At 43.7% G+C, this 26,245-nt stretch overlaps 1 protein-coding gene across 2 annotated transcripts in view; it reads left to right on the top strand.

Annotated features, from left to right (window-relative positions):
- The window catches only part of doc2b (double C2-like domains, beta), a 190,159-nt gene that overhangs the window by 71,344 nt on the left and 92,570 nt on the right, over positions 1-26,245 (top strand). For both annotated transcript variants that reach the window (XM_085289800.1, XM_085289802.1), the window contains exon 2: positions 21,761-21,840. In XM_085289800.1, coding sequence (XP_085145926.1) covers positions 21,761-21,840 — 80 coding nt within the window. The remainder of the gene's footprint in view (positions 1-21,760; positions 21,841-26,245) is intronic.

The following is a 26,245-nucleotide window of genomic DNA, read 5'->3' as shown; positions in this document are numbered from 1 at the left end:
GGAAACATGGCTTGAACAATTTCTCTTCAACGACGTAATCCGATAACAACCGATCTCTTTACCCGTCGGCTTCCCGTGGCTGTCATGCGACCGGCTATTGCAGTTAATAATACAACAGCTTCTTGACATTTTTGTGTTTCTTTTTATCGCTGTATAACTGATTTCAATTGAAAGCCTGCGTGCGCTAGTACCGCTTGCCACGAGTTCCCAGAATCCTTTGCGGTTCTACCCGTGAATGACGTCACATTTTCAATCTCTATATAATTGTAACGGTGGACCCAAGAAATACCAGCCGGAGCGACTTTGACAATGCAGAACTTTTTATTAAACTCGGGGTTGTACGTGGACACATATGCTCCCGCGCTCTCTTTCTCTGCTGTCACCTCCGTCTCCGTCTGTCACTGCCAACATATAAAGAGACACAATCACTGTCAGATCCCAGCACACCTGTTCACCTCGCCCCTGCGCCGCCCCGGGAGCTCACTGCGTCACTCCTCCTCTGCAGCTGGCCAAGGACCACACCCACGCCACACATCCCCACCGCCCGACTGAGGCCGGGGCCCATCCGGCCGAACCTACTCCCCCCCCCCCCCCCCCCCCCCCCCCCCCGCGAGCGAGAGAGGAAATCGGCCACGACCATCTGCGCGCCCGGCCTATGGATCACCTTGAACTTAAAGGGCTGCATGGCCAGATACCACCGAGTGATCCGGGCGTTGGCATCCTTCATGCGGTGGAGCCACTGCAGCGGGGCGTGGTCCGAGCAGAGGGTGAACGGGCGGCCCAGGAGGTAGTAGCGAAGGGAGTCGACCGCCCACCGGATCGCCAGGCACTCCTTCTCCACGGTGCTGTACCGTGACTCGCGGTCCGTGAGCTTCCGGCTGATGTACGCGACCGGCCGGTCAACTCCCCCCACCTGCTGGGACAAAACGGCCCCCAGCCCTCTGCTCGAGGCGTCAGTCTGCAGACAAAAAGGGAGGGAGAAGTTAGGTGTGAACAGCAGCGGCTCTCCACAGAGAGCCCGTTTCACCTGCACAAACGCCGCCTGGCACCGCTCCGTCCACTGGACCAGATCTGGGGCACCCTTGCGGGTGAGATCAGTCAGGGGGCTGGTCAGGTCCGCGAACCCTGGGACGAACCGCCGGTAATAGCCGGCCAGCCCCAGAAACCGTCTCACCTCTTTTTTCGTCTTGGGACGCGGGCAGGATGCAATCGCCGCCGTCTTCTCCACTTGAGGTCGCACCTGCCCGCTCCCCAAGTGGTACCCCAAATACTGTACCTCCCTCCGTCCAACCGCACACTTCTTCGGGTTGGCCGTGAGCCCCGCCTGCCTCAGGGACTCCAGCACCGCGGCCACACACCGCACATGCCCCGCCCACGTGTCACTGTAAATGATGAAGTCGTCTAGGTAGGCAGCAGCATAGGCAGCGTGGGGCCGCAGCACCCGGTCCATGAGGCGCTGAAAAGTGGCAGGGGCGCCGAACAAGCCGAACGGAAGCGTCACGAATTGGTACAACCCATACGGAGTGGAGAAGGCCGTCTTTTCCCGGGACTCTGTAGACAAGGGAATCTGCCAGTAGCCCTTGGTTAAATCCAGAGTCGTAAAAAAGCGAGCGGTGCCCAACCGGTCCAGGAGCTCGTCGACCCGGGGCATGGGATAAGCATCAAAACGTGACACCTCATTCACTCTGCGATAATCGACACAGAACCGTATAGACCCATCCTTCTTTACTACAAGGACGATGGGGCTACACCAAGCACTGTGTGATTCTTCTATTACTCCCAGCCTCAGCATTTCCTTCAATTCCCGGAAAACAATTTGCCTTCTATGTTCCGGCAGCCTGTAGGGCCGTGAACGCACCGTCACGCCAGGCCGCGTCTCAAAATGGTGCTCTATGAGAGAAGTACGGCCGGGCAAGGGGGAGAACACGTCGGCAAAGCGCTGTTGCAATGCAGCAACATCCGCCCTCTGGGCCTGTGTGAGATGGTCACTGCAATGGAGGGAGGCGGGGATGCTAGACTTTGGCGCCTCCGGCCCCAACTCATCTCTCCCTCTTACCAAGCTCACTAGAGAAGCGGTCTCCGCCTCCCTCCAGGCTTTGAGGAGGTTGAGGTGGTAAATCTGCGTGGCCCCGCCCCTGTCCGACCGTACCACTTCATAATCAACGTCCCCCACTCGCTGTGTGACCACGAAGGGTCCTTGCCACTTGGCGAGTAATTTAGAGCTGGAAGAAGGAAGTAACACAAGCACCTTATCTCCCGGTGAAAATTGCCTGAGTCTAGCCCCTCTGTCATACAGGCGTCGCTGCCGCTGCTGGGCCTGGAGCAAATTCTCCCGTGAGAGCCTCCCCAGTGTGTGCAGCTTTGCTCGCAGGTCCAGCACGTACTGAATTTCACTTTTCGCAGGGCTCGGACCTTCCTCCCAGTTTTCCTTAATCAGGTCGAGCACCCCCCGCGGCTTCCTGCCGTATAACAGCTCGAAGGGAGAAAATCCCGTGGAGGCCTGGGGCACCTCCCGCACTGCAAACAACAGAGGGTCTAACCAGCGATCCCAATTGCGTTCATCCTCGCGAATGAACTTACGAATCATGGATTTTAAAGTCTTATTCAGCCTCTCCACCAACCCATCAGTCTGAGGGTGGTAGACGCTGGTCCGAATAGATTTAATACCCAGTAATTCGTACAGTTCCCGCAATGTGCGCGACATGAACGACGTGCCCTGGTCAGTCAGTATTTCTTTCGGAATACCGACTCAGGAGATGACCTGAAACAGTGCCTGCGCCACGCTCTTCGCTGAAATGGTGCGTAGCGGCACTGCTTCCGGGTACCGCGTTGCGTAGTCCACCAGGACCAGCACAAAGCGATAGCCGCGTGCACTCCGGTGCAATGGCCCGATGAGATCCATGCCAATACGCTCAAACGGGATCTCCATCAGCGGTAATGGGCGCAACGGCGCCTTTGGCACGGCCGGCTGGTTAACCAGCTGGCATTCGGGGCACGACGCACACCAGCGGCGCACGTCGGCCCAAATGCCCGGCCAATAGAATCGGGCCATTATGCGCTCCAGAGTTTTCTCGCCACCCAAGTGCCCTGCCATGGGGTTCGAATGAGGCTTTGCGGCACCAATAACTGTGTGCGGATTTCATTAGTGTGAGTGTCACGGCTCACTCTATAAAGCCGATCGTTCCGCAATTGGAAATGAGGGTACGTTCGCGCAGCGTCGGGGCGCACCGAGCGACCATCAATATCCATCACTTGGTCATAGGCTGAGCGTAGGGTGTCGTCCCGAGACTGCTCTAGTGGAAAATCTTCCGTGGGGTACACAACGGGAGGCGGCGGGGCTTCCGTGGAAGTCCCCGCCTCCTCCTCCCCCCCAGAGTTAGCGTCGGTCGACCCCGCGTCACCGCCGAGCGCCGCGCAAACGTCACACGAATTTACAGACCGCGATCGCATCCCCGCGTACTGCCCCAGTAAGCTGTGGAACCCCGGCCAATTCGTACCCAAAATAAGGGGATGCGACAGGCGCGGGCTAACCGCCGCCTTCACTCTATGCGTTTTGCCCCCGAATTTCAGCAACAGTGACACTACTGGGTACTTGTGAATATCCCCGTGCACACATTTAACCTCCACCCAGTCAGCCTCCAACAATGCCCCGGGGCGAACCAAACTTTGGTGGACCAGAGTCTGCGTGCAGCCCATGTCCACCAAAGCATGGCGAATACCCCCTTGACACCTTACCGGCACGCGGTACGTCACTCCTGGACCGGGGGCGGGCGCTGGAGCGCCGGCAACGCGGAACACCTGCCCCACCTCCATGAGCGGACAGTCTCGGCGCAGGTGCCCCGGCCGCCCACACTTCCAACAGTCCGGCCCCGGCGTCTGTGCGGCTCCCCGTGGCTCCGGGGCAACCTCGGCGGCCGCCGGGGTTCCGGCGGGAAGCAGCGGCCGGAACGGGTTCCGGGGGCTCCACCCGGCTGCCTGCTCCGTTCCCGCAGGGCCGCCGCCTCTCCTCTGCGACGCCGCCGCCGGTGGCCTGGGCGGCGGAACACGGGCGCCCCGCCGCGGCTCCTCACGGCCCGGTACCGGGTCGGCCGCCAGATGGTCCTCTGCCAGCGTCACCGCCGCCGTCAAATCCGCCGGGCGGTGGCAGCGAACCCAACGAGCCGTCGCCTCGGGCAGGCCTCCCACGAACTGCTTGAGGACGACCATGTTCAGCATCCGCGTCTCCCCAGCCGAGGGGCCCGGTCGCAGCCACCTCGCTGCCGCATCCTCCAGCTGCCGAGCCCCCCCCGACATCCTGCTGGCCCGGAACTGACGGCGGTAATCCTCTGGGGAGAGCCCCAAACGATCCAGCACCGCCCGGCACACGTCCTCGAACACCCCCCGCGAGCCGGGGGGCAGGCTCAGCGCCGCCGTCTGGGCCTCACCCGACAGAAGCGGCAGCAGCCGGGCGGCCCACTCCTCCTCCGGCCACCGACAGGCCACCGCCGTGGCCTGGAAAGCCTCGATGAAAACCAGCGGGTCCTCCCCATCCCGCATCCGGTGCAACGTCACCGACAGCGGAGGGGCGGGAGCCGGCGCGGCCGCATTCCCCAGCAGCTGCCCCAGAGCCGCGGTCTACTGCTCCGATTGCAGGCGAAGCAACGCCAACTGTTGGTCCTGCGTGGCCGCCTGACGAGCCGCCATCGCCGCCATGTCCACCATCATCTGGCCCAAGATCTGCAGCGGCTGGGCAGGCGGCGGGGCGGGCGGCGGCGCCGCCGGGGGAGCAGGGGGAGCCGGCAGGGGACCGGACATCACGCCAGGGTTTCGGCACCAGTGTAACGGTGGACCCAAGAAATACCAGCCGGAGCGACTTTGACAATGCAGAACTTTTTATTAAACTCGGGGTTGTACGTGGACACATATGCTCCCGCGCTCTCTTTCTCTGCTGTCACCTCCGTCTCCGTCTGTCACTGCCAACATATAAAGAGACACAATCACTGTCAGATCCCAGCACACCTGTTCACCCCGCCCCTGCGCCGCCCCGGGAGCTCACTGCGTCACTCCTCCTCTGCAGCTGGCCAAGGACCACACCCACGCCACAATAATATGCATGTTAAATTTTATATTTGGGGTAAAATATCAAGTCTTTTCAAGTAAACCGGTTCAAGTCCAATTCAAGTCCCAAGTCATTGGTGTAAAAGTCCAAGTCAAGTCACAAGTCTTAGAACATTTTTTCAAGTCAAGTCTAAAGTCATAAAATTAATGACTCGAGTCTGACTCGAGTCCAAGTCATGTGACTCGAGTCCACACCTCTGGAAATGTAGACTTGACAACCAACTTTAGAGACAAGTATATGGGCTCAAAATGTGGTCATAAATATTTTGTACTTGTAAAAAAGATTTGTATGTGTAAAAAGAATTTGTGTGTGCGTAAAAAAGATTTGTATGTGTAAAAAAGATTTGTGTGTGCGTAAAAAAGTCAGATCTGAGCCGCAAACAAGCTTTAGCAATGCTGCATGTAAACCAAGGATGAATCAAAATATATTGGCCAGACAATATTACTGAATCATTTCCTAAAGTGGCCCATATCCATGTGCTAACAGGGATGCAATGCAAGGAAAATCTACGATATTAACTAGACCTTGAACTGTGATTGATTTTTTGAACCATTACCAGTAAAAAACACATCAGTTCTCAGACTCACCTACTTTCCACCCACTTCAACCTCTTCCCTGCAGAAGCTTCCAGCTTGGTAAAAGCAAACAGGATTTCTGACTTTGCTTCTGAGACAGCTTTTGTGTTTTATATGACCACTTGTCGAAATTACAGTATTTGACTTTGCATCTTTGACCATGTGACAAATGATAGTTTTTATAGCTAGTCCCCAAAAATCTCTGTCCAGGTTCCACATGCAGGCTACTGCTGCAGCATCACTGTTACAGTCGTACTCAGACAACACGGTTCAGTGACCCAGCAGTCAAACAATGCAGTGGCAGAGACTTCCGTGTTGTCAAAAATCCTTGATCTTTACCTGAAATGTGCAATACAGTGGCATAATGTGCACCACAAGACGCACTGCTGCATCCAGGTTATGATGAACGTTCTTTTGAGCATGAGTACATATTTTAATGATGTGTATCTAATTAGGAAAATGAGCAACAAAGACAAAATGTGTCACACTTCACTGGCAGTAGTAATTAAAAGGAGTGTGACCTCTGCTTCTCTCCGCTCCACTAATCTGTGGAGCTGCCACACAGGTTAATAGATATATATATATCCTTTTAAAATGTCATTGTAGTCTTAAGAAATGTGACATTGCTCATGTTTCAGTTGTGTGTGACAGAAGACTTCAAGTTATTATTTAATGGTTTTGATTTATTGGCATTAATGCAGATCGGCTTTTCCTATTTTTGGAATAAGACTCTAAATACAGCTTGCAAAAATGACAGTCGACTTTGGGGTTTAAGATGTTGCTTGTGTGAATCTGTGATTTGTACACAGTGACAGAGTGTAAGAATAAGAGCTGATGTCTGGAGATTTGGCTCTGAATGTGAAGTGGTGACAGGATACATACAGTTTTGAGGGAGTTGTTTTTCCTGCGTGTATTTCAAAACGCCTCCTCCATCTGCAGCACATTCAGTATTCGGAGCAGATACAGTAACATTATGCATTCAACAAATGGTTTCCTTCCTCTGTTTTGAAAAAGATGTAGTGACAGAATCCGCCTGGGAAACTTCCAAGTTTAATGATTAACAACTTCACCACAACATTGCTCATTTAACATTTCCTGTTTTTAAACATGCTATGCTGCTGTGAGTCTCCTCATTGATTTTAGCGGTGAGAAGAAAAATAAGGCTATCAAGGAAAAGCAGTATCTGCACAGACCCATACTGGATGCATCAGAGTTCTGGAAGTTAAGGTTTAATCTTAATTTTCCACACACCATCGCAATTATCTCTTGCTCATGGCTATGAGCAACTGTCTTTGGAAATATAGATGTAAAAGCATAATTAAAAACTAGCTATAACTCTCAGTGTGGCATTTCGGCAATAAACATCCACTGGTTTAGATTTTCTGGAAATGCTCTACAAGCAATAGTGAGAAGATGGTTTTATGAATTATGAAGCAATAGTCTGCTTCGTAATTAATAGCTTTAGTACAATACATCCTTACAGGATTGCCTATGGAGTAAGGAGTATCATTGTACTAGAATTTCAAACCAATACCCAGGAAAATACTTGATACAAAAAAAGGACAAAGCATTATTTTTGTGAAGATTGGAACAATCGGTGACACTGTTTGTGTCTGTCATAGTGAAAAAATACTGCAAGGTATACTTTTCACATCTTGGGAGATAAAGTCCAAAGTGGTCCCGGTGGTAATAGGAGGATTAGGAGGCCTAATCCCAAAAGTGGAAGACTGACTCCGGCAAACTGTAGGCATCAGAGCTCCCTGTCCAGAGGGAGCATCTGTTCTAGCAACATCTAAGATACAGTACAGAACTATCAAATTCTCAGGCCTCTGGTAGAGGACTTGAGCTTGAGGAACACACATATCATATAGACCCTCCAGAGGGTGAGGTTTTATATAAATACTGCCTAAAACAATAAAGGAATGCTTTTTTAAGTAGAGCATCAAATCAGTTAAACGTCTGTGATATTGATCTGGTCAGTTGTGTAGTGTGAGGTGATACCGGGACCCTATAAAGGTTGCACAGGTAGTCCAACTCTACCAGGGTGACACATCAATACATGCCAATGCCAGAATGTTTGCTGTGTCTCCCAGCACAGTCTCAAGAGCATGGCAGAGATTCCGGGACATAGTAGTTACTATAGCAGAGCTGCACACGGCTGTAGAAACTCCTTAACCCATCAGTAGAACTGGTATCTGCTCGTTTGTGCAGGGAGGAACAGGATGAGCACTGCAAAGCCCAACAAATTTGCCAAAGAATACCAGAATTGGCCGGTTCCTCCGACGGCACCCTGTGCTTTTCCCACATGAAAGAAGGTTCCCTCTGAGCACATGTGACAGAGGTGAAAGGGTCTGCTGCCTGTACCATCGTTCAGCATGACCAGGATAGTGGTGGATCAGTGATGATGTGAGGAGCCATATCGATGGAGGGATGCATGTAACTCTGAAGGCTGGGCAATCCTGGTGCAGTGGGTCCTGGTGCACCACCATTCCCAGCCTCATGTGGCAAGAGTATGCAGGCAGTTCCAAGAGGATAAAGGAACCCCACCCTTGCCAGATATAAATCCAATAGAGCACGTCTGGGACATCATGTTTTGGTCGCCAGGTTGCATTTCAGACTTTTCAGGAGCTCTGTGATGCCTTGGTCCAGATCAGGGAGGACATGCCCGTGACGCCATCCGTTATCTCATTAGGAGCATGCCCTGATGTTGTTGAGCAGTGTGCACATTTGCCATATTATTTGTCAGATAATTCAAATGCTCCAACAGGTATTAACACCACAAACATAGTTGAAAGATCCAGTGTGATTCAAATTAGCTGAGGCAGGGCCTAAAGATAAAGATGGGATACACTTTCATCTGTCTGTAGTTCAAAGCAGGCTCGTCTCACACCTTAAGTCTTGATAGTATTCATAAAAAGTTCAAGTGTACACAAATACCTAATAAAAGTGTCGTCCATAGCTGTTTTTTTGTATCATGCTTTTAAAATGTTTTTTTTTCCTTGTATGAAGCTGGACATTTTTAATCTGGCGCACATGCCACTTGGAACGATTACATGTCCTGTGTCTTTATGGAGGATCTGGGAGTTTCAAAGACAGCCCTTTCCTGTTTCCCAGAAATCAGCCATAAACAAGCCATAGTAATGCTCCATGTAAACAGGAAACGAACCAAATCCTTGAGTTGCCTCTTGCAGCCAGGCTCAGATGGCCACTCAAGGAACTGAAGTGTTTGCTGCTTATGTGTTGGCTTCATTTTTCGGCCCTGGTTGTTTCCACTTGCTTTTACCAGGTTCTTTAAGCCAAAATACCGGAAAGCTAGAGGCTCGCTGCACATCTAGCCACTCAGTTTGGTCACAGCTGCTATCAGAGCATTTTTAATTGCACTACCTGCAAAAACACTAACTCTGCCCTACGAGTGTGCAAGACCAATCAGATAAATCCTTTTGTTTGTTAACATTAGCTAATTAGCACTCACTTTTGCTTTGACAGTGAATAATGTTGTTGTCCTTTACCTCCCAAACAGCAGCATTATTGACTCAACCAGATGCAGAAGGCTTATTATTCATTTGTAGTGATTCTTTGCAAGATATGTGTAAACACCCGTAAAGCAGAGCTTGGAAATTCAGGTTTTAGTGATTCATGCACTGCAACGAGTGCTTTAAATGCCTCAGAAGCAGTTTGCTTTGTTTCACTCTTCTTTTGAGAGGTTGTGTAAATATTTTCATGGCTTGAATCTGATGGAAAATTGATAGGCCTGTGCCGCAGTGCAGTGGAGTGTCCAGCGTTGACCGGAGTGTTGTAACATCTTTTCTGTCAGTCATTTAACTGAAAAATATATATAGAACTCTGAAAAAAACACCAAAATATTAAAGAAAAGTATTCTTTAAAAGGATGCTGTATAACATTCTCTGTTTACAGTTAAGACATTATTTTAGGGCCCCATGCTGCCTCACATATAGAGGAATGATTGCATCAGTTCCACACAGTGTGGCAGCATATTGATAGTGAAATAGAGTACAGAGCACTGATATCAGCTTGCTTCTTCTATCAGCCAGTATTCTGACTTTGGGCTGTTCTCAGCCAACGTGATAGGGGAGTGTTTTGCTAGATCTGGATCATGTTGTTTTGGATACTTTTATTTTGTTTCCAGCAATTTAGAATTTGTTAAAAAATAATTTAGCTGATGGTAAAATATCAGAAAATGTGAAAAGAAATCTATTTACCTTCTAGGCAAGAAATTATAATTAGAATCATGTATTAGAATCATTACACTGATGTAAAACTACTAACCACACTGTTATAATAGTTAATGAGCTTTACTCGATGTGCTCTCATAATTGTCATATGTTAAACACAACCAGTTGAGTCGGTGCTCTCGTTACATTACAGTTAAGTAAATGTTCTCATTGTCACAATACTTCACACAACACATGAGTTGGTCTTTTCATTAACATGCAAATGTGCGCAGTCATGAGCTCCAAAATCTAATAATTTCCTCTTTCTGCTAAAGCTACCTTGATAAGGTTGGAAGTTTCTATCATGTTTCAGCAAATAACCCCTGATGTTAAAAACAGATTACTAAAGTGTGCAGATCCGAGCAGCGTCGCCGTGTTCACATTACATGTCGGGTCAAAATCCTTCTTTTCCTTTCATAAGACAACAAATCAGCCCTGTGACAAAAAACCAAAACAAATAACATCTTTACTGAACCTGTCATCCCCCATGAGAGTTTTCCACTCTAATGAGAGGCACACAATGGGATGCTGAAGCAAAGCGTGCAGTCTAATTGTTCATTCAAGCACTGCATAAGCAGACAAATTAACACTTGGGCAATTTGTCCCTTAGACTACAGTAACATAATGTGCAAAGTGGGACCCCCCCCACTCCCCCTCCACTCCCATCCTTTCAAACGCTGCTCAGCTCTCTCTGATTCATGGTCAGATTTTGAGGGGATTAGAAACCGTGCACGCTACATGAACTTTCAGTTCTTTTGTTCATCAATTCAAACGCGCATTCAGATATTCAGACTTGCTCTGTACTATATTATATTTGTGAAGATTAAGTGATCTTTAAAGCGGAGCTAATATTCTTTTCTTTATTTTCTGTCATATCTAAACTGTTACAAATGTAACAAATGTGGACCAAAAGCACAGGCTGCAGACTGCTCTAAACACAATTTCAGACATTTTTCTACTTTCGGTTTTGTATCGTTTCAATGAAAGCATATATTTCTAATTCAAGCCTTTAAAATGAGGGGTGTTTTGTTTTTTTTTATCAGAAAGTGGGCTGAACTGAGGAGATGCCCCCCTACCCGGGATAAGATAAGTAAGGTTTTGAAAAATGAATCATGTAAAGCTGCAGTAGTGGAGTGCAGGAGTTGGACACTTGCTTAATTATTTCCTTTTACAGGAATTTGCTTGTTTTATCTTTACAAAGAATCAGATGAGAAGATTGAAATAATTCTTCTGCCGTAGCTCAGCACAACTAGTGTCTCTAAAGTTCAGAATTTAGCAGTATAAGCTAACTGCTGATAGGGGTTCATGCATCAAACTCTTGTGCACAAGACACATCTACTCAGTTATTCAATTCAATTCAATTCAATTTCTTTATTGTCCCACAATAAATTATTCTTCTGTTAAAACAAAAAGTACTTCATTTTTGAATAATTTCATTTGGAAATCTGATATTTTCCAGCCTTTGTCTGTGGGTATTTTTCATATCACAACCTTGAATTCAAAGAATATTAGATGGAAGAGAAATATACGTATTCCTCTTAGGAGTAGTTCAAAAATGTGACTTTGAAGTGTTTAGTGGTGATAAAGTGAGAATAACATAAAAGAACTCTTGTACCAAACATGAGCGAGTAAAAAAAATTCAACTCTAATTTGAACTGAGGAAATACTAGTTGAATTACAATCTGCTGGTCAATTTCAGTCCAGATGGTTTGTTACTCAGAACCATCTGGGAAGTCATCCTTGGAGGCTGCTTGGAAAAGTTCAGGTACTCTGAGAAATACTTGGCAGGTTATTGGATGAACCATCTGTTTAGCACTGTGTAGTGTAGGCTAACTTTAACCAACCAGATCAACACACAACTGGACATTTAAAGCGCCACAGAGGAACAACAAACATCACTCTGAGGAGCACTACCTAACTTTGTACTTCAAATACCAGTCATTGTTTTGATGCACACTTACTGGACACTTTATTGGTTACAGCTCTCTAGTAAAAGGTTGGCTTTCTTTTGCCTTCACAACTGTTTACATTTTTTGTGTCATAGAGTCAAAACAGTGCTGTAGACATTCCCGTATACAATACTCAAGTAAGCTGTGGAGCTTAAAGAATGCTCAGTTGGTACTAAAGGGTGCCAAGGATATTACTCACTCCATTACACCACCAGCAGCAGCCTGCACCGTTGATATGAGGCTGGATGAATCCATGCTTTCATTACATTTATGCCAAATTCTGACCCTACGATCCAAATGTCACAGCAGAAACAGAGACTCATCACCACAAAAGTGAATTGCTGCTTCTGTTTCCTGTTCTTAGCTGACAGGAGTGGCACCTACTGTGGTCTTCTGGATTCAGAGATGCTCTTCTGCATACCTTGGTTGCAGTGATTGGTTATTTGAGTTACTGTTGCTTTCCCATATTATAGTCTTTCCAATTGGATCTCTGACATCTACAAGGCATGCTCACTGGATCATTCTCTATAAATCCTAGAGATGGACCTGCTGAGCCCAGAGGCTTAGTCAGAACACTAGCTGATGGATTCCTCGCCTGACATGGTGAAATCAGCCTGATTTTAATTCAGTTTTAGTTTATTTATATAGCACAGAATCACAACAACAGTTGCCTCAAGATGGTTTAGATTGTAGGGTAAAGCTACATAAAGGCACTTGTAAGCAGTCGCTTTCAGTAAAAACTCTGCAGGCAACAGGATGAACTATTTATCTACATGACAGTAGCTGCAACTGGAACATTATTTTGCCAGTAGTTCCTCATAAGATGCTGATTTATCTGGACAACTTGTTGTTCAGCTACAAGTGCATAACTTGAGCCCTTCAAAGATTCTGGCTTTTTCATTGAGGCATTTTAATCTTGGGTAATCTGTAGATAAAAAAACAGTCCGTCAAACTTTATTATAGGTAAAGGGAAAAAATGTGTTTATTAATTTCGATTCCTTTCCAGCTGAGTGATGTGAGGAAATCAGAAGGTGTTTGACCTAGTTTTGCAAAATGCATTACTTTGCACTCAATTTATTCAACTTGACTTTGAGCAATTTATTACTAATGTCTCTCTAAGTGCGTCTTTATTCCACTTCACTGTGTCCAAAACATAGCTGGTGCTAATGTTCACAGGGTGTACTGATTATTTCCTGCATGCGCTCATAGTGGCTTTATTTCAGTTGCTGCTTGAGCAATGTTCAAATTAAGATTTTTTTCAGATGCCATCCAAATAATAGCTTTGAATTTTTATGATTGTGCACAGATGATATTAGTGTGTGCATTTAAGTGCGCAATGTGCACAGAATCGCAGCGTATCATGAACGTGGCTCTCAGCTGGGAGGTGACTGCTCGGCCAGCGTCACTCAGTGGGAATTGCCTCTGCTTTTTTGCCTGCAGGCATGTAATCGAGCTAGTGTGGTGCTCCCCTTAACTGAGCATTGTGGTTGCCACTTTGATAACAGTCATCGCTCAGATATCCTCCCGTCCCTGTCGGCTGTTTCTCCTTCAGCAGCTCCATTAACACTATAATCGCCAGCCAGATCATTAATATAAAAAGCACTCTGATGTGTTCATCACGCTGCTTGGCCATGTTGTCATGTCAGGCACAGATGTATGAATGTGTAAAAGCTATCCTCCCCCCGCGTAACCCTGTGCTCGAGGCCAGAGGCTGTTTCATAGTTGTACCCATCTTTGTATGGCTCTCTCAGATCTCTTTTGAAATCAGATTTGCAAAATGTCACTCCATTCGCTAGTTGTGTGGAGCCATGTGTGACTCAGGGCTATCTACCTTTGTATTGTTTGATGTCTGGTTTTTGCCACACTTCGCCAATTTTCTCAGGTTAAAGTGTCTTCTCAGATGAGCCCACGTAAATGGAATGTGAAATAGATGCTATAATTTAGTGCATATTCATAGGTTAATGAGCAGTGCTGCTTCTGGCAACACTTAAAGGCTCATAACTATTAAAATGTTACAAAATATACACTTACTACACTTTTTTAAAGTACACCTTGCTAGTACTGGGCTGGACCCTCTTTTGCCTTCAGACTTGGTTTAATTCTTCAGATTCAGCACAGTGCTGGGAGCTTTCCTCTGAGATTCTGGTCCAGAGTCACATGACAGCGTCACAGTTTCTATAGATTTGTTGGCTGAACGTCTATGATCAGAATCTCCCATTCCACCACATCCCAAAGATTCCCTATTGGATTAAAATCTGGTGACTGTGGAGGCCATTCGAGTACAGAGAAGTCCTTGTCATGTTCAAGAAACCAGTTTGAAGAGATTCAATTTTCTACCATCTGCATGTTGCAGTAGAAATCGAGACTCATCACACCATCAACAGCAACAGTTTTACCAAATTCTGGTGAAAGTGTACAAATTGTAGCCTCTGTTTCCTGTTCTTAGCTGACAGGAGTGGAACCTAGTGTGGTCTTCTGCATACCGTAGTTACGATAAGTGGTTATCTGAGTTACTGTTGCCTTCTTCTCAGCTCAAAGCAGTCTGACAGTTCCCCTCTGACCTCTGGTATCAACTAAACATTTTGTCCAAGAGAACTGACGCACTCGGGATAATTTCTCTGTTTTTGGACCATTCTCTGTAAACCTTACAGATGGTCGTGTGGGAAAATCCCAGAAGATCAGCAGTTTCTGAAATACTCACACCAGTCCATCTGTTACCAACAACTATGCCACATTCAAAGTCCCTTATATCTGTTTTCTTCTCCACATTGAAGCTCAGGTTTAAACCAGGTCATGTTGACCGTGTGTCTACATGTCTAAATGTATTGATCTGTATTAGCAAGCATTTGAAGAGGCATATCTAATAGATTATCTTTGTTTTCTGATTTTCTTTTTTTCATAACACAGTTTATGTCCACACAAGGAATGTGATTAAACTTTAATGTTTGAAAGTGATAAAGTGGTGCTGACACATAAAGTGTGATGTGGTTTTGCGCTAATCGATGGCCTGACTAGCAAATGTTCCCTCTATAAATGCCCATGTCACTTCAAAGCCTTAATCCATTGTTTTAGAAAATAAAAAGAAAGAAAGGAGCAAAGGTAGATGAGTCTTCTTCAAAACATTGCTTCGAGCGCTATCTTTGATAACAGGCAGTGTGATCGCTCTGTACATAAATCATTAGACACAGCAGGAACAACATACTTGGTAGAGGAAATGATGACGCTGTAAACATTTTAACAGCCTTTCAGCACTTGTCATCATTCACTCGCTTGGAAACAATCACATCACCTGATTCAGCCTCTGTTTTCAACAGCAGACTCCTCGGCTGGTTAATGTTTTCAGTATTTCAGCATCTCATTGATTCAGCATATTTACTGGCATCGCACAGACAATATTTCTTTCTGTGCTCAGAAATCAGGAAACTAAAGAAAGTGTTTCGGCTTCTAATAAAAGACTGCGCTATCAATAACTGTTACATTCATTAATTCTTTTCTTTACTGGCAATTATGTAATTAATTAATCTTTTCAGATAATTGCGTAATGATCGCTTTCAGTGCTGCTAAGTAGCTACTTGAAATTGAATTAGACCTATCACCTTTTTTCCTGAGAGCCACAGAAATTAGGGCACGCAGCAAGACTGGAACATGATTCTGCCGCACGAAAAAAATGACTCCACTTTATTATACTCCTGTTGAGTTCACAGCACTGTTGCATCTTAGTGGGCTGTACCCCACAGCTAGCCAGATGGCTCATGCATCTGGGGTGCAAAGTAGTGTTACAAGCACCATCTTTACAAAGTGGCTAATAGAATCCTACTGTTAGCCTGAATTTAGAGACAAACGCAGGCAATGTCACAGTAAATTAAACATTAATGTCCTGACGGAGGTCATGGGAGGACAAACCGTGTGTTGTTCTTTCGGCTCCGTAAAGATCCTCCTGTAAAGTACACCTCTGTTTGTCTTCATGTCACAGTGAAACTCGTTGACTCATTAAATCTGTTTAACTATCCATTAAGAAACGGAAGAGACCCTTTTAAAGGAGGATCACAACTGTGTCGCCACTGAAGACCTAATTTATAATACTGTGTAGCCTGCTGTCATAAAAATATTATATCACAGTGTCATTCCAGGGTGGTGAGGCATAATGTAATATAATCTTCTACAGATTTCACATCACACAGCTGCAAACATGATCTTTTCCAAAAAGCAGCTAAGTAGTTTTGCTGCCTAAATCTGACCAAACCCCAAATAATAGTAAAAACTAAGGTTATTATAGTTAACTGAAACTAATCTCAAAGCTAAAACTAGATGTTTAAAAAACCTTAACGAAAACAAAAATGGGGAAAAATAAAGTAACTATAATGATTTTTGTGAACTTTAAAAAGAAGCTACAATTAAATTAAAATACAAGAAATAAAAAAATAAAATTTTATTACAAGTTCCCTGATGTGGCTTTGATGGACGTGTGTATTAACACTGATTTTCCTAAATCTCACCTCTGACATATACCCTCCATGCAATAATAATTAAAAGAGACTAAAACTAACACTAATAAAAAAAACTTCACTAAAACTGAGCATTTTAAAACAATAAAAACTAAACTTAAACAAGAAAATCCATGCTGGAAACTAAACCGACCCCCAAAAAACAACCAACCAACCAACCAGCCAGCCAACCAACCAAAACAAAACTAGAACATACAAAAATTTTGTAACTCTGGTAAAAACTACTTGACTTACTCTAAAAACAGTGAGATCTGTGTGTGATTTGAGCTGCAAGAATTTGTTGGTCTTCATGGCTGTTGCAACACCATGACAAAGGCCTGAACAGACTTAATTTGAACACATCAGAAAGTGCCTTCATGTACTTTTTGTCAAATCTATCTATTATTGCACTTTACAATAACTAAATGAAGGAATTTTCAAAGTGTTAAGTCTTGTTAAAGTGTTCATTATAACTCATGACACAAATGTTTGGAAACAAGGCCGTAACACTACTCGATTTTCACTACTCGTAGAAGATTTCACGATGATGTTGATATTGCGATATCTAGAAAAAATGTCCAAAAATGCATGCTGGTGTTCTTTTTTTTTTTTTGAAACATTTTTTTCTGTGTGTGGCTTTTTTTTTTTTTTTTTAAATAAATGAAGCTACTTTTGGGTGCTTGCTTATTCACAAAGGGTCGTCACAGTGGGTAGCTCAGCGTGTTTGAGTTGGCACATTTTGCATCAGATGCCCTTCCTGACACAACCCCAAAGGGATTCGTGTCTCCTGCTGGGATCGAACCAGGATATAAATGAATAATTAAATAAAACTGGGACTTGGTTATTTATTTTAACTTGCAATATTTCAGTTTTTGAAATGTTGTTTTTATTGTCAATAATATTGCGATGCGCACTTACCGGCCATGCTAATACCAGGTTGGGCCCGTTTTTCCGTTCAGATCAGCTTTAATTCTTTCTGGCATAGATTCAGAAATGTTCTGGAACCATTCATCGGTCATGACAGCATCACACAGTTGCTGCTGATTTGAAATCTGGTGACTGACGACGAGTTCATTGATACTGAAGACGTAATTCATAATACTGTGTAGCCCGGTGTCATAAAGAAAGCCGTTTAAGATGATTTGAGCTTTGCTGACATGCAGTGTTAACCTGCTGGAAGCAGCAATCAGATCAAGGGATGGACACAGTCATCGCCAATTCTCAGAGAGGCTGTGGCATTGGAAAAATGCTCAGCTGGTATAAAGATGTCCAAAATGTGCTAAGAAAATATGTCCGACAACATGAGACATTAGACGCTTTCATGTTGTTTAAGCCGATTCCTGATGTGTCCATTCAAATGTTACAGCAGAAACGGAGTCTCGTCAGACCAGGCGATGGTTTTCTAGTCTGTTTTCCAGTTTTGATGAATGGTAGCTGCAATTTCCTCTTCTTAATTGACTGGAGTGGTACCCAGTGTGTTCGTCTGCTGCTGTAGCTCATCTCTGACATCACCAAGACACTGTCACCCAGAAAGGTGGATCACTGGGTGCTTTCTCTTTTGCAGTGGTTGTTTAGGAAAATTCCAGAAGATCAGCAGTTTCTGAAATATTCAAACCAAACCATGGTGCAAATAAGTAATATGTTGTATGATGAGTGTTTATTGTGACACTAATATTTGGGAAGAACCATAACTTTTAATCTTCTTAGATAAAAAAAAAAACACATTGTGTCCAGGACTTTTTCAGCATTAAAAGTACATCAGATGTCCCTTCAGTGTCTGAATGTTTCTCCATGTAATGAAACAATCTGACAAATCAGTGCTTGGATTGATAAAAACAGGGAGGTTACAGCCTGACTCAATTGAGAAAATGTATGCGCATGAAAAAATATTTAGTTTAAGATCACTGCAGCTGCATCGTTTTCAAGCTACAAAATGGCATCACTTAAATTTTCTTCAAAGTACATGACAAACGTTGACTGTTTGACAGTTAAGGTAAAAGGAAAGCACAAACTGACTGCGTATTTAGCTCAGCTCTGCAACATTAATTTGGTGAATCCTCTAATGTTTGCACATCGGCTGATATTTTCCAGGATGTCGTGGACACAAGTCGAAGCTTCAGTGGGCAGTTTTGCAGTTTGGCATCGCAAAGCAACAATGACTGTACACAGTGATTGTAGAACAATCCCCATTAATCATGTCGGTAAACTAAAAGGAAGCTAAATGCCTTCATCTTTGTGTGTGTTGGGGTGGGAGGCGGTAAAGAGGCTCAGTCACTGCTGATGAGCTCAGCTTTCTCTGGAGCAGCATTGATTCTCTGCCCTTTAGGAGAGTGCTCTTATCACAAACTGGAACTTAATTCCTAACTCGTTGTATTTAATACTTTGGAAACTAACCAGCTATTGATAGCAAAATCTCTTAAGGGGTAATAATGTTGATAGCAATCCTAGCCATGTTGTCCGCTGGTTTAAAAAAATGAAAAGCATCCTGCATCTTATCAGCTTAGTCGAGCTTCATTTGAGAAATATGAAGAAATGAAATTCTGTAAACAGGTTTAAAATAAAGGGCTCATTTCCAACTCTTTCATTTTATTCTTGGCTTCTACAGGAATAGTTTTACATAATTCAGAATTAATAGTAGTCTTTATTTATCCTACAGTCGGCCTTTGAATCAAGCCATTTTAGCTTCTCTTTCTTTAAACCAGCTTTCCTCTGATTGGCTGCCCCTCACAGCTAGTATTGACCATATTAGTGATATCTGCTCTCTGACATCATATATTGCTGATACTTTTTCGGAAAAAAAAATGAACTTGAGAATTTAGAGCACTCTGCAGCGTGGATTACACTAATTTCATTATTTGGCATGCTGGTTACGTTTAACGTTAGCACGCAACATCGCAATTGCGATCGTGGCTCAAGAGTTGGGAGGTCGCCTTGTAATCGGAAGGTTGCCAGTTCGAGCCCCGGCTTGGACAGTCTCGGTCGTTGTGTCCTTGGGCAAGACACTTCACCCGTTGCCTACTGGTGGTGGTCAGAGGGCCCAGTGGCGCCAGTGTTCGGCAGCCTCGCCTCTGTCAGTGCGCCCCAGGGTGGCTGTGGCTACAATGTAGCTGCCATCACCAGTGTGTGAATGGGTGGATGATTGTGTAAAGCGCTTTGGGGACCTTAGGGACTAGTAAAGCGCTATACAGGCCATTTACCATTATATACATGCGACAGAAAGCTAAGAGAACCATAATAGTTGCCATTAATTTTCATTTCTTCTCATATCTTTTACAGTAAATAGCTGTTGCACTATTGCAACCACATAAAAAATGTTATGAACTGCTGATAAATACTGTAACTAACTGGAGGTATGTCTCTGTGGGTGAATAGTGAAGCTTGAAATACCCGTCAAGCCAATTACCGAAGTATAATTTCTTTATGTTTTTTCAGGCTTGAAGGTCTAGCCTACCCTTATATTTAACTAGAACTCATATAATTCTACCAAATACACCAGTGAACCTTACCTAAATATACTGGACCAGGATTAAGGATGAGGAACAAAATAAGTTTTGACAAACACATTAATGCTGTCGTTAAAACTAGCTGCTTTTATCTCACAAAAGGGAAGCTATTCCTCTGTTTCAGAGACTTTGAGAGAGCACATGATGTTTTTATGTCATCTCGAGTTGATTATTGCAATAGTTTGCTTCAGGTGTCGGTTTGTCTCTGTTTAGCCGACTGCAGCTGGTCCAAAAACACTTCAGCACGGTTATTAAAAGGCACATGCAAGTGAAATTACATATGCATGGCATGGGTTGGCACCTTTTTAAACTCTCTGATCATTTAAGTTTGCACACTTCCTCTATATCCCTGAGGTCTGTTGAGCGAATGCTCCTAGCTGTCCCGAGGCCCAGAGGAGATCGGGCGTTTGCAGTTGCTGCTCCGAGACGGTGGAACAAAGTGCCCTTTCACATGTGGACGTCTCCAGCATTAGCCGCTTTTATTCTTCAGCAGAGTTCTGTATAGTTTTATTTGAGTTGTTTTACACAACTTTTCTCACTTTTATGTTTTCATTCTTAAACTCTGGTTAAATATTTGGATAAATAAGTGTGTTTCCATGTGGTAGCTGAGAATCAGGTGTTGCTGTTGTCATTTCTGGTGTGTTCGGTTTGACAGCACTACCCTGTCAAGCTCACAAACCATGCAATGGAGTGGATACTGTACCACATGGAAGTGTGCTGAAAGTATCCACATTCAGACACAATGTGGATTTTTTTAATTTTCATTTATCTGATATTATTGTGTAAACATAATCATACAGTTTTGGGTAAATAAAAATTCATCCACAGTTTATGATGTAGTGAAAAAAAAATCAACAGTGAACACAAATGGTTAAACAAAAGTTAAATTTTTCTGTCTAAAATCCCAGAATGCTGTTTTTCCAATGTCCCGCCGCTGACTGGCGGTGGTTGTGATAAGGACATTACAGTTCTTTAATCAAGATGTTATTGGCTGAGCCCAACAATGCCGATATCCCTCTCACTGCAGTTGCGATATTGCGGTTCAGTGCGTCCATCCGTGGATATAAAATCATTCTAGAAAAGCCGGCTTGTGTTTCTTCCCACATAGCACGAGTTTGTAAGAGGAGGTAAAGTGTGGGGGAGGTGGTAATACTTAAAAGTACAATTGCAAAACCATGAAACTAATGTTCCCTGCTCATAAATATCAAAGTGTGACTGAATTTATTCCTTACGAACTGCTCAATCATTTAGAGTGTGTGAGGTCTCTTGAAACCCACACACGCCTCAAATCTGCTTCACCCAGAAAGCCCATTTTATCCGAGACGTCAACTGAAATACGCACGCTGATTTTCGCATTTTTGTTTCTTTACACTTGAGCTGCCCACCTGCAAAGAAGAGATGTTGTTTTTTAGCTTTCTGCACTTGGCAGCTTTCTGCTCCACTTTCTCTAATTAAACACATATTTTCTCACCCTTCCTCTTCACTTTCTTACAATGTGGTCAACTTGTGAAGAGTACACTCACGGGTCAGCAGGATATGAGTTTTTGCTCTATTAAGAGCAACAGGTTGGACCACATTGGATGGGAATTGCAAAGTAAAACGATGCTAGCCCAGGGTTTATCCTCAGTTCTCCAATCAAACTAAATTGGGATTATGAAATCTAAAATATTTTTGTTAACAGGATTAAGGCGTGGCCCTGAGTACATAACTGGATCCCCCTCAGATTCATGCTGCTTTCTTTTATGTTTACTTCTGTGTTGCTTCTTACAGTTACATGTTGAAGAAGAAATTAGTGGCTGAAATGCGTTCTTTTCTTCATAATGATCAAATCAAAGCAAAGCTGAATGTCTTCTCTCCCCCGGCAACTCTGTTTATGTGCCATTAAGACTAATTTCCTGCTTCTTTCTCTGTCTTTACAGCTACACTGGGAACCTTGGAATTCAGTTTGCTGTATGACCAGGAGAACAATGCACTGCACTGCACCATTAACAAAGCCAAGGTGAGCTACCAAGACGATGCTGATGATGATGACTATTACAAGATTTTGCAGTCTTTGCATGCACACTCGCAGTCGAGCGTCTCTGCTTTGTTGGTGTTTGCCTTGCATTTGGTTTATATTTAGATGAACAGAGGATTCACTGCGCAGCCATCTGTCACTACTTTCTAACGAGGTTATAAAGGGCAGATCGATACAAACCAGCTGACGTGTTTTCAGTATTTTCTCAGGTTCGGTAAGATAACTGTCGAGTTAAATATTTTTGAAGAAGCCGCCTCTCGTGTCAACCTACACATACTGGCAAAAAGGCTGTGGAATAGCAACTTAACACATCCCACTGTTAAAAAAAGTGAAAGAGATACTTACAACTATTTTTATCCCAGAAGTATTTCTAAAGCATATTGCTAAAAACCAGATCATAAATGGTACCACGCCAATAAATGTCTTCTTCTTTTTTTTTCTGAAGTAATTTGCTACTATTCAGTTGATTAATGGGGATTTAGGCAGCTAAAGAGTCCGATATGTTTGTTATTGGTGGAGATCAAACCTACGGAGCCCCTCTGATGACATGGTCCAAAAAATAAATAAATTGTGGCCATAAAATACTACTTCATGGGCACGAAATGGGTATAATGTGCCCACGAAATACTTATTTGTGCCCACAAAATACTATTTCGAGAGCACGAAATAGGTATAACGTGCGCACGAAATGCTAATTTGTGGGCACGAAACACTTGACCGATAACCGTGATCCTTCCCAGGCCCTTGCAGTTGGTTGACAATAAAATCTATCCCGGCATCCAGGTCGTACTTACGTCTAAAATAAAACTCAATCATACCGTCTCTTATGCTTATGTCTCTACGCAGCTGTCCAGGAATTGTATCAATATGGTGTGCACACGTTATGTATTTCGTTGCCACAAATGCGTAACTCGTTGCCACGTTATACACAATTCGTGCACACAAATTAGCATTTCGTGCGCACGTTATACTTATTTCGTGCCCTCGAAATAGTATTTCGTGGCCACAAATAAGTATTTCGAGGGCACGAAGTAGTATTTTCGCCCTTGGTGGCCTTTAGTGTTAAAAAACCCCAACATATTAAAAAATGCTAATATTAGAGCAGACCTTTACTTTTTATTTCCTCCTATTCCTGGGTAAATTTTAATATACTGCACTGTAAATCCTTTGTTTTCTGAGGTGCTCCCGTTTTTCTCATCTCATTTTCTTGCTGTTTGCTGGGAATGCAGGTTTTACCTTCCACATCCAGCTGTTTTCCTGGTAAATTCAGGGCATACCTTCAGGAGTTCACCATACTTGTCTCTCAATTGTTGGAAGTTTCTTAAATACTGCTTTTCTCACTAATTAACTCCTGTGTCTTTCCATTGAGCTTCTGTCAATTTAGCTCAACTCTTCCTGCAGATTTTCCAAATGACCGATTAAAAAAAAAAAAACGCAGCTTTTCCTATTTTTGTTCTTAATTACAAAATTTTTGATTATATTTTACACATCCCTAAAAAATCTTTATATCGTGTATCTCTATAGCCTTGTATTTCCTTGTATATTAATGTTGTAGCTGTGAGAATACTGTGAAAATGCTTGCAGGGACCGCCGCAGTGGCATTGATAAATTTTTCGATAACTACATAATTACCAAACATAGCAAACTGAGATAAACCATATCTCATTTTTAATAAAAGCACCATTTTTATCTGATGTATAAAGGTTGAGCGAAGAGGTGTCGTCCTCGCTCGATCCCTTGCTTGTGGTTGTTGTGATGAAGTGATGGTTTTGACAGCCATGGCTGCTGTCAGCAGCTATAACTCTTCCTATCTGTCTGTGTGAATAGCTGGTATGGAGGAAAGTGGGCATCAGAGGAGCCTGTCTTGGCGGGAGTGTTGGACAGCAGAGTGGGCATCAGGCCATCTTGATTTATGGTGTTTATTTTCTATACCGCTCGGCTCCTAGGCTTCAGCTGCCGACCAGCCAAGCAGAGGAAACGATTTTTCTCCCTTGAATAGTGTATATAGCAATTTCCATGATTTAATTTGTTTTCTAAACCCCTTACTGATCCTTCTAACCACAGATTGTTTTGTTGGGTTTTCTGCCAAAGCTTCAAGCTTCAAGCTTCAATAGCAACTTCAGCTTCAGCCTCAATTGAGGATTTTTCTAATGAGATGTTATGGATTGTGGCTTAATGAAGATTAGGAGATTCATACAAAATCAACACTGGGAAACTTTCTTAAACTTCTGTGGATTGATGTTGGCGGCTAAAGAGGCAGAGTGCAGCAGGCACAGGGTTTTTTTTTTTTCTGTGCAGCCGTGACAGCGCACGTGACAGTGCCTATTATCACAGACGAGCTGGCATTTGGTCAGAAAAATAAATGCCATCCATTGCCGAAGCTGACAAAAGGTCACCTGACAACATGACACAAACAAACAAAACAGGTTGAAGAAAGTGGAAAAGGCTGCTGATCAGATAATTATTCTAACATAGCAAAAGATCTGAATTTAACTGGTATAAAAAGGCTTTTATAGAGGAACAGGTCAAATGTAGAAAATTCAGAAGGGCTCAACTCTACCTGCTCAACTACTCTTAATCACATTGAACCTCTCAAGAGAGGAAAACAAAGGAGGCTGAAGTAGAGCCAAAGAACCTGATGCAAATAAAAGATCAGTACTGTAGAGTCGAACTGTAAAACTGTGAAACTGTTTACAATTTCATCCTGTGTGCACTACAGAGGCATTTCTAAAGGATTCTCACTTAGTTTTAAAGAGAGTGGTACATTCTCTGGGTTTTTATCAGCTTCAAATTATATCCTCAAATTTAATTTAATTTAATTGGCAAACTACAAGCTGTTAGCCAATGAGCATGTGGTTTCACAGTCAGACCATCCCTTCTTTGTCGCCCGAGGCTTAAGAATGAGACATCAGAAACCAATGGGTGAGCTCACAGTAGCTGCATCCATATTTTATATTATCTATGGTCATTAACCAGTGGAGATAAACTTGATAACCCTCCTTTCCCAAACACAGAATTAAGCAGAATTTACAAAATTGGCTGGATTTTATTCAGTGCAATCCAAACCGAGTGACTGAGTCCATGAACTCATCATGAAAGTGCTTATGGAAGTCAAAGTCAAGTTCAAGAGCCGTTTTCCTTTAGACTTTGACAGGACCAGAAGTCTTTTGCAGCCAAAGCAGCCACAGTTTCAAAGCAGGCCTTATTCCAGAAATTTGTTCTCTGAAATTGTTGTAATTCTATCCAACTCAGAGTAGCAGGGGAAGGGCTAGAGCTCATCCCAGCTGTCATAGTGTCACACACTCACACCTTCAGTCAATTTAGAAATACCAGTTAATCTAGCATGCATGTCTTTGACTGTGAGAGGAAGCTGTGTTACCCATGCAGGCACAGGGAGAACAAGGAAGCTCTGCACGGAAAAGCCCCGGCAGGCTGGTGGATTTGAACCCTGCACTGTCTGTGCTGTCTTCATAGCTCCTCATAGCTTTTTTGATTAGAGAGGCCTCGCCCTGCAGCTCAATCAGCAGACGGAAACCTTCCCACAGTATTTTAAGATATTATTCACTTACCCAGCACAAAAGCAACAAAACGCTATCTGCATAATTTCCCATCCATTAAGTCACTAATCATTACCATGGCATTTTTTTCTATCTCCTCACGCTCCTATCACAAAGCAAATAATCTATCATCTTCAGTCACTTGTTTTCTGGGATGAATGAGTTATCCACTGTACCTCCACTGCACAGAAACAAGTTACCACGCAGTGTGAAGTTCCTTTTTCTACTAATTAATTCACTCATTAATGCTTATAGAGGCTGCTGCAGAGTTGTTTTCAGTTAAACTGTACACATAATATAAGAGGTCTGTGGGTTTCTTGGCCGCTACACATAGTAATCTACTTTTAATTTGTAAGTGGAACTGAAAGGCTCTGAACCAAGCAATAAGTATGAAGGTAATAGGACACAAAAGCCCACAGACTCTCTCTTATTAACATTTAATTAAATTCTTGCCGTGACATGTCAACAAGAAGAGAGCCAGACCTATTTGATAGGATTACCTTTATGAAAGCTACTTTTACAAGGCAAAATTACTGTGATTAAAAACCTTTTTCTCTCTTTTTTTTTTTTTTATACCATTGAAGAAAAAAACCCCACTGATCTTTTGGCATTACGCCTTGAATCTTCAGACTGTTAATAAAACCATGTGTGAGTTCACCTTTCTGATTTCTATCATGTTGAAGTGAACTTAATTTCCATATGGCAGGCATGTCACTAAGCAAAAGGGGAGGGAAACTAGCACTTACTCAAACCAGAAATGTGCTGACTTCAAATAGTATTTCCATTAAGTTCCAGGTATAGATACAGATGTTATAGCAAGACGCAATGAT

The sequence above is a fragment of the Mchenga conophoros genome, linkage group LG10 (assembly GCF_057382185.1).
Source record: "Mchenga conophoros isolate Kocher_MC1m ecotype Shallow Benthic linkage group LG10, M_conophoros_male_GT1.1, whole genome shotgun sequence".
Lineage (NCBI taxonomy): Eukaryota > Metazoa > Chordata > Actinopteri > Cichliformes > Cichlidae > Mchenga > Mchenga conophoros.
Note: the sequence above shows the minus strand (reverse complement) of the source record. Positions and strands in the feature narration are given on the sequence as shown.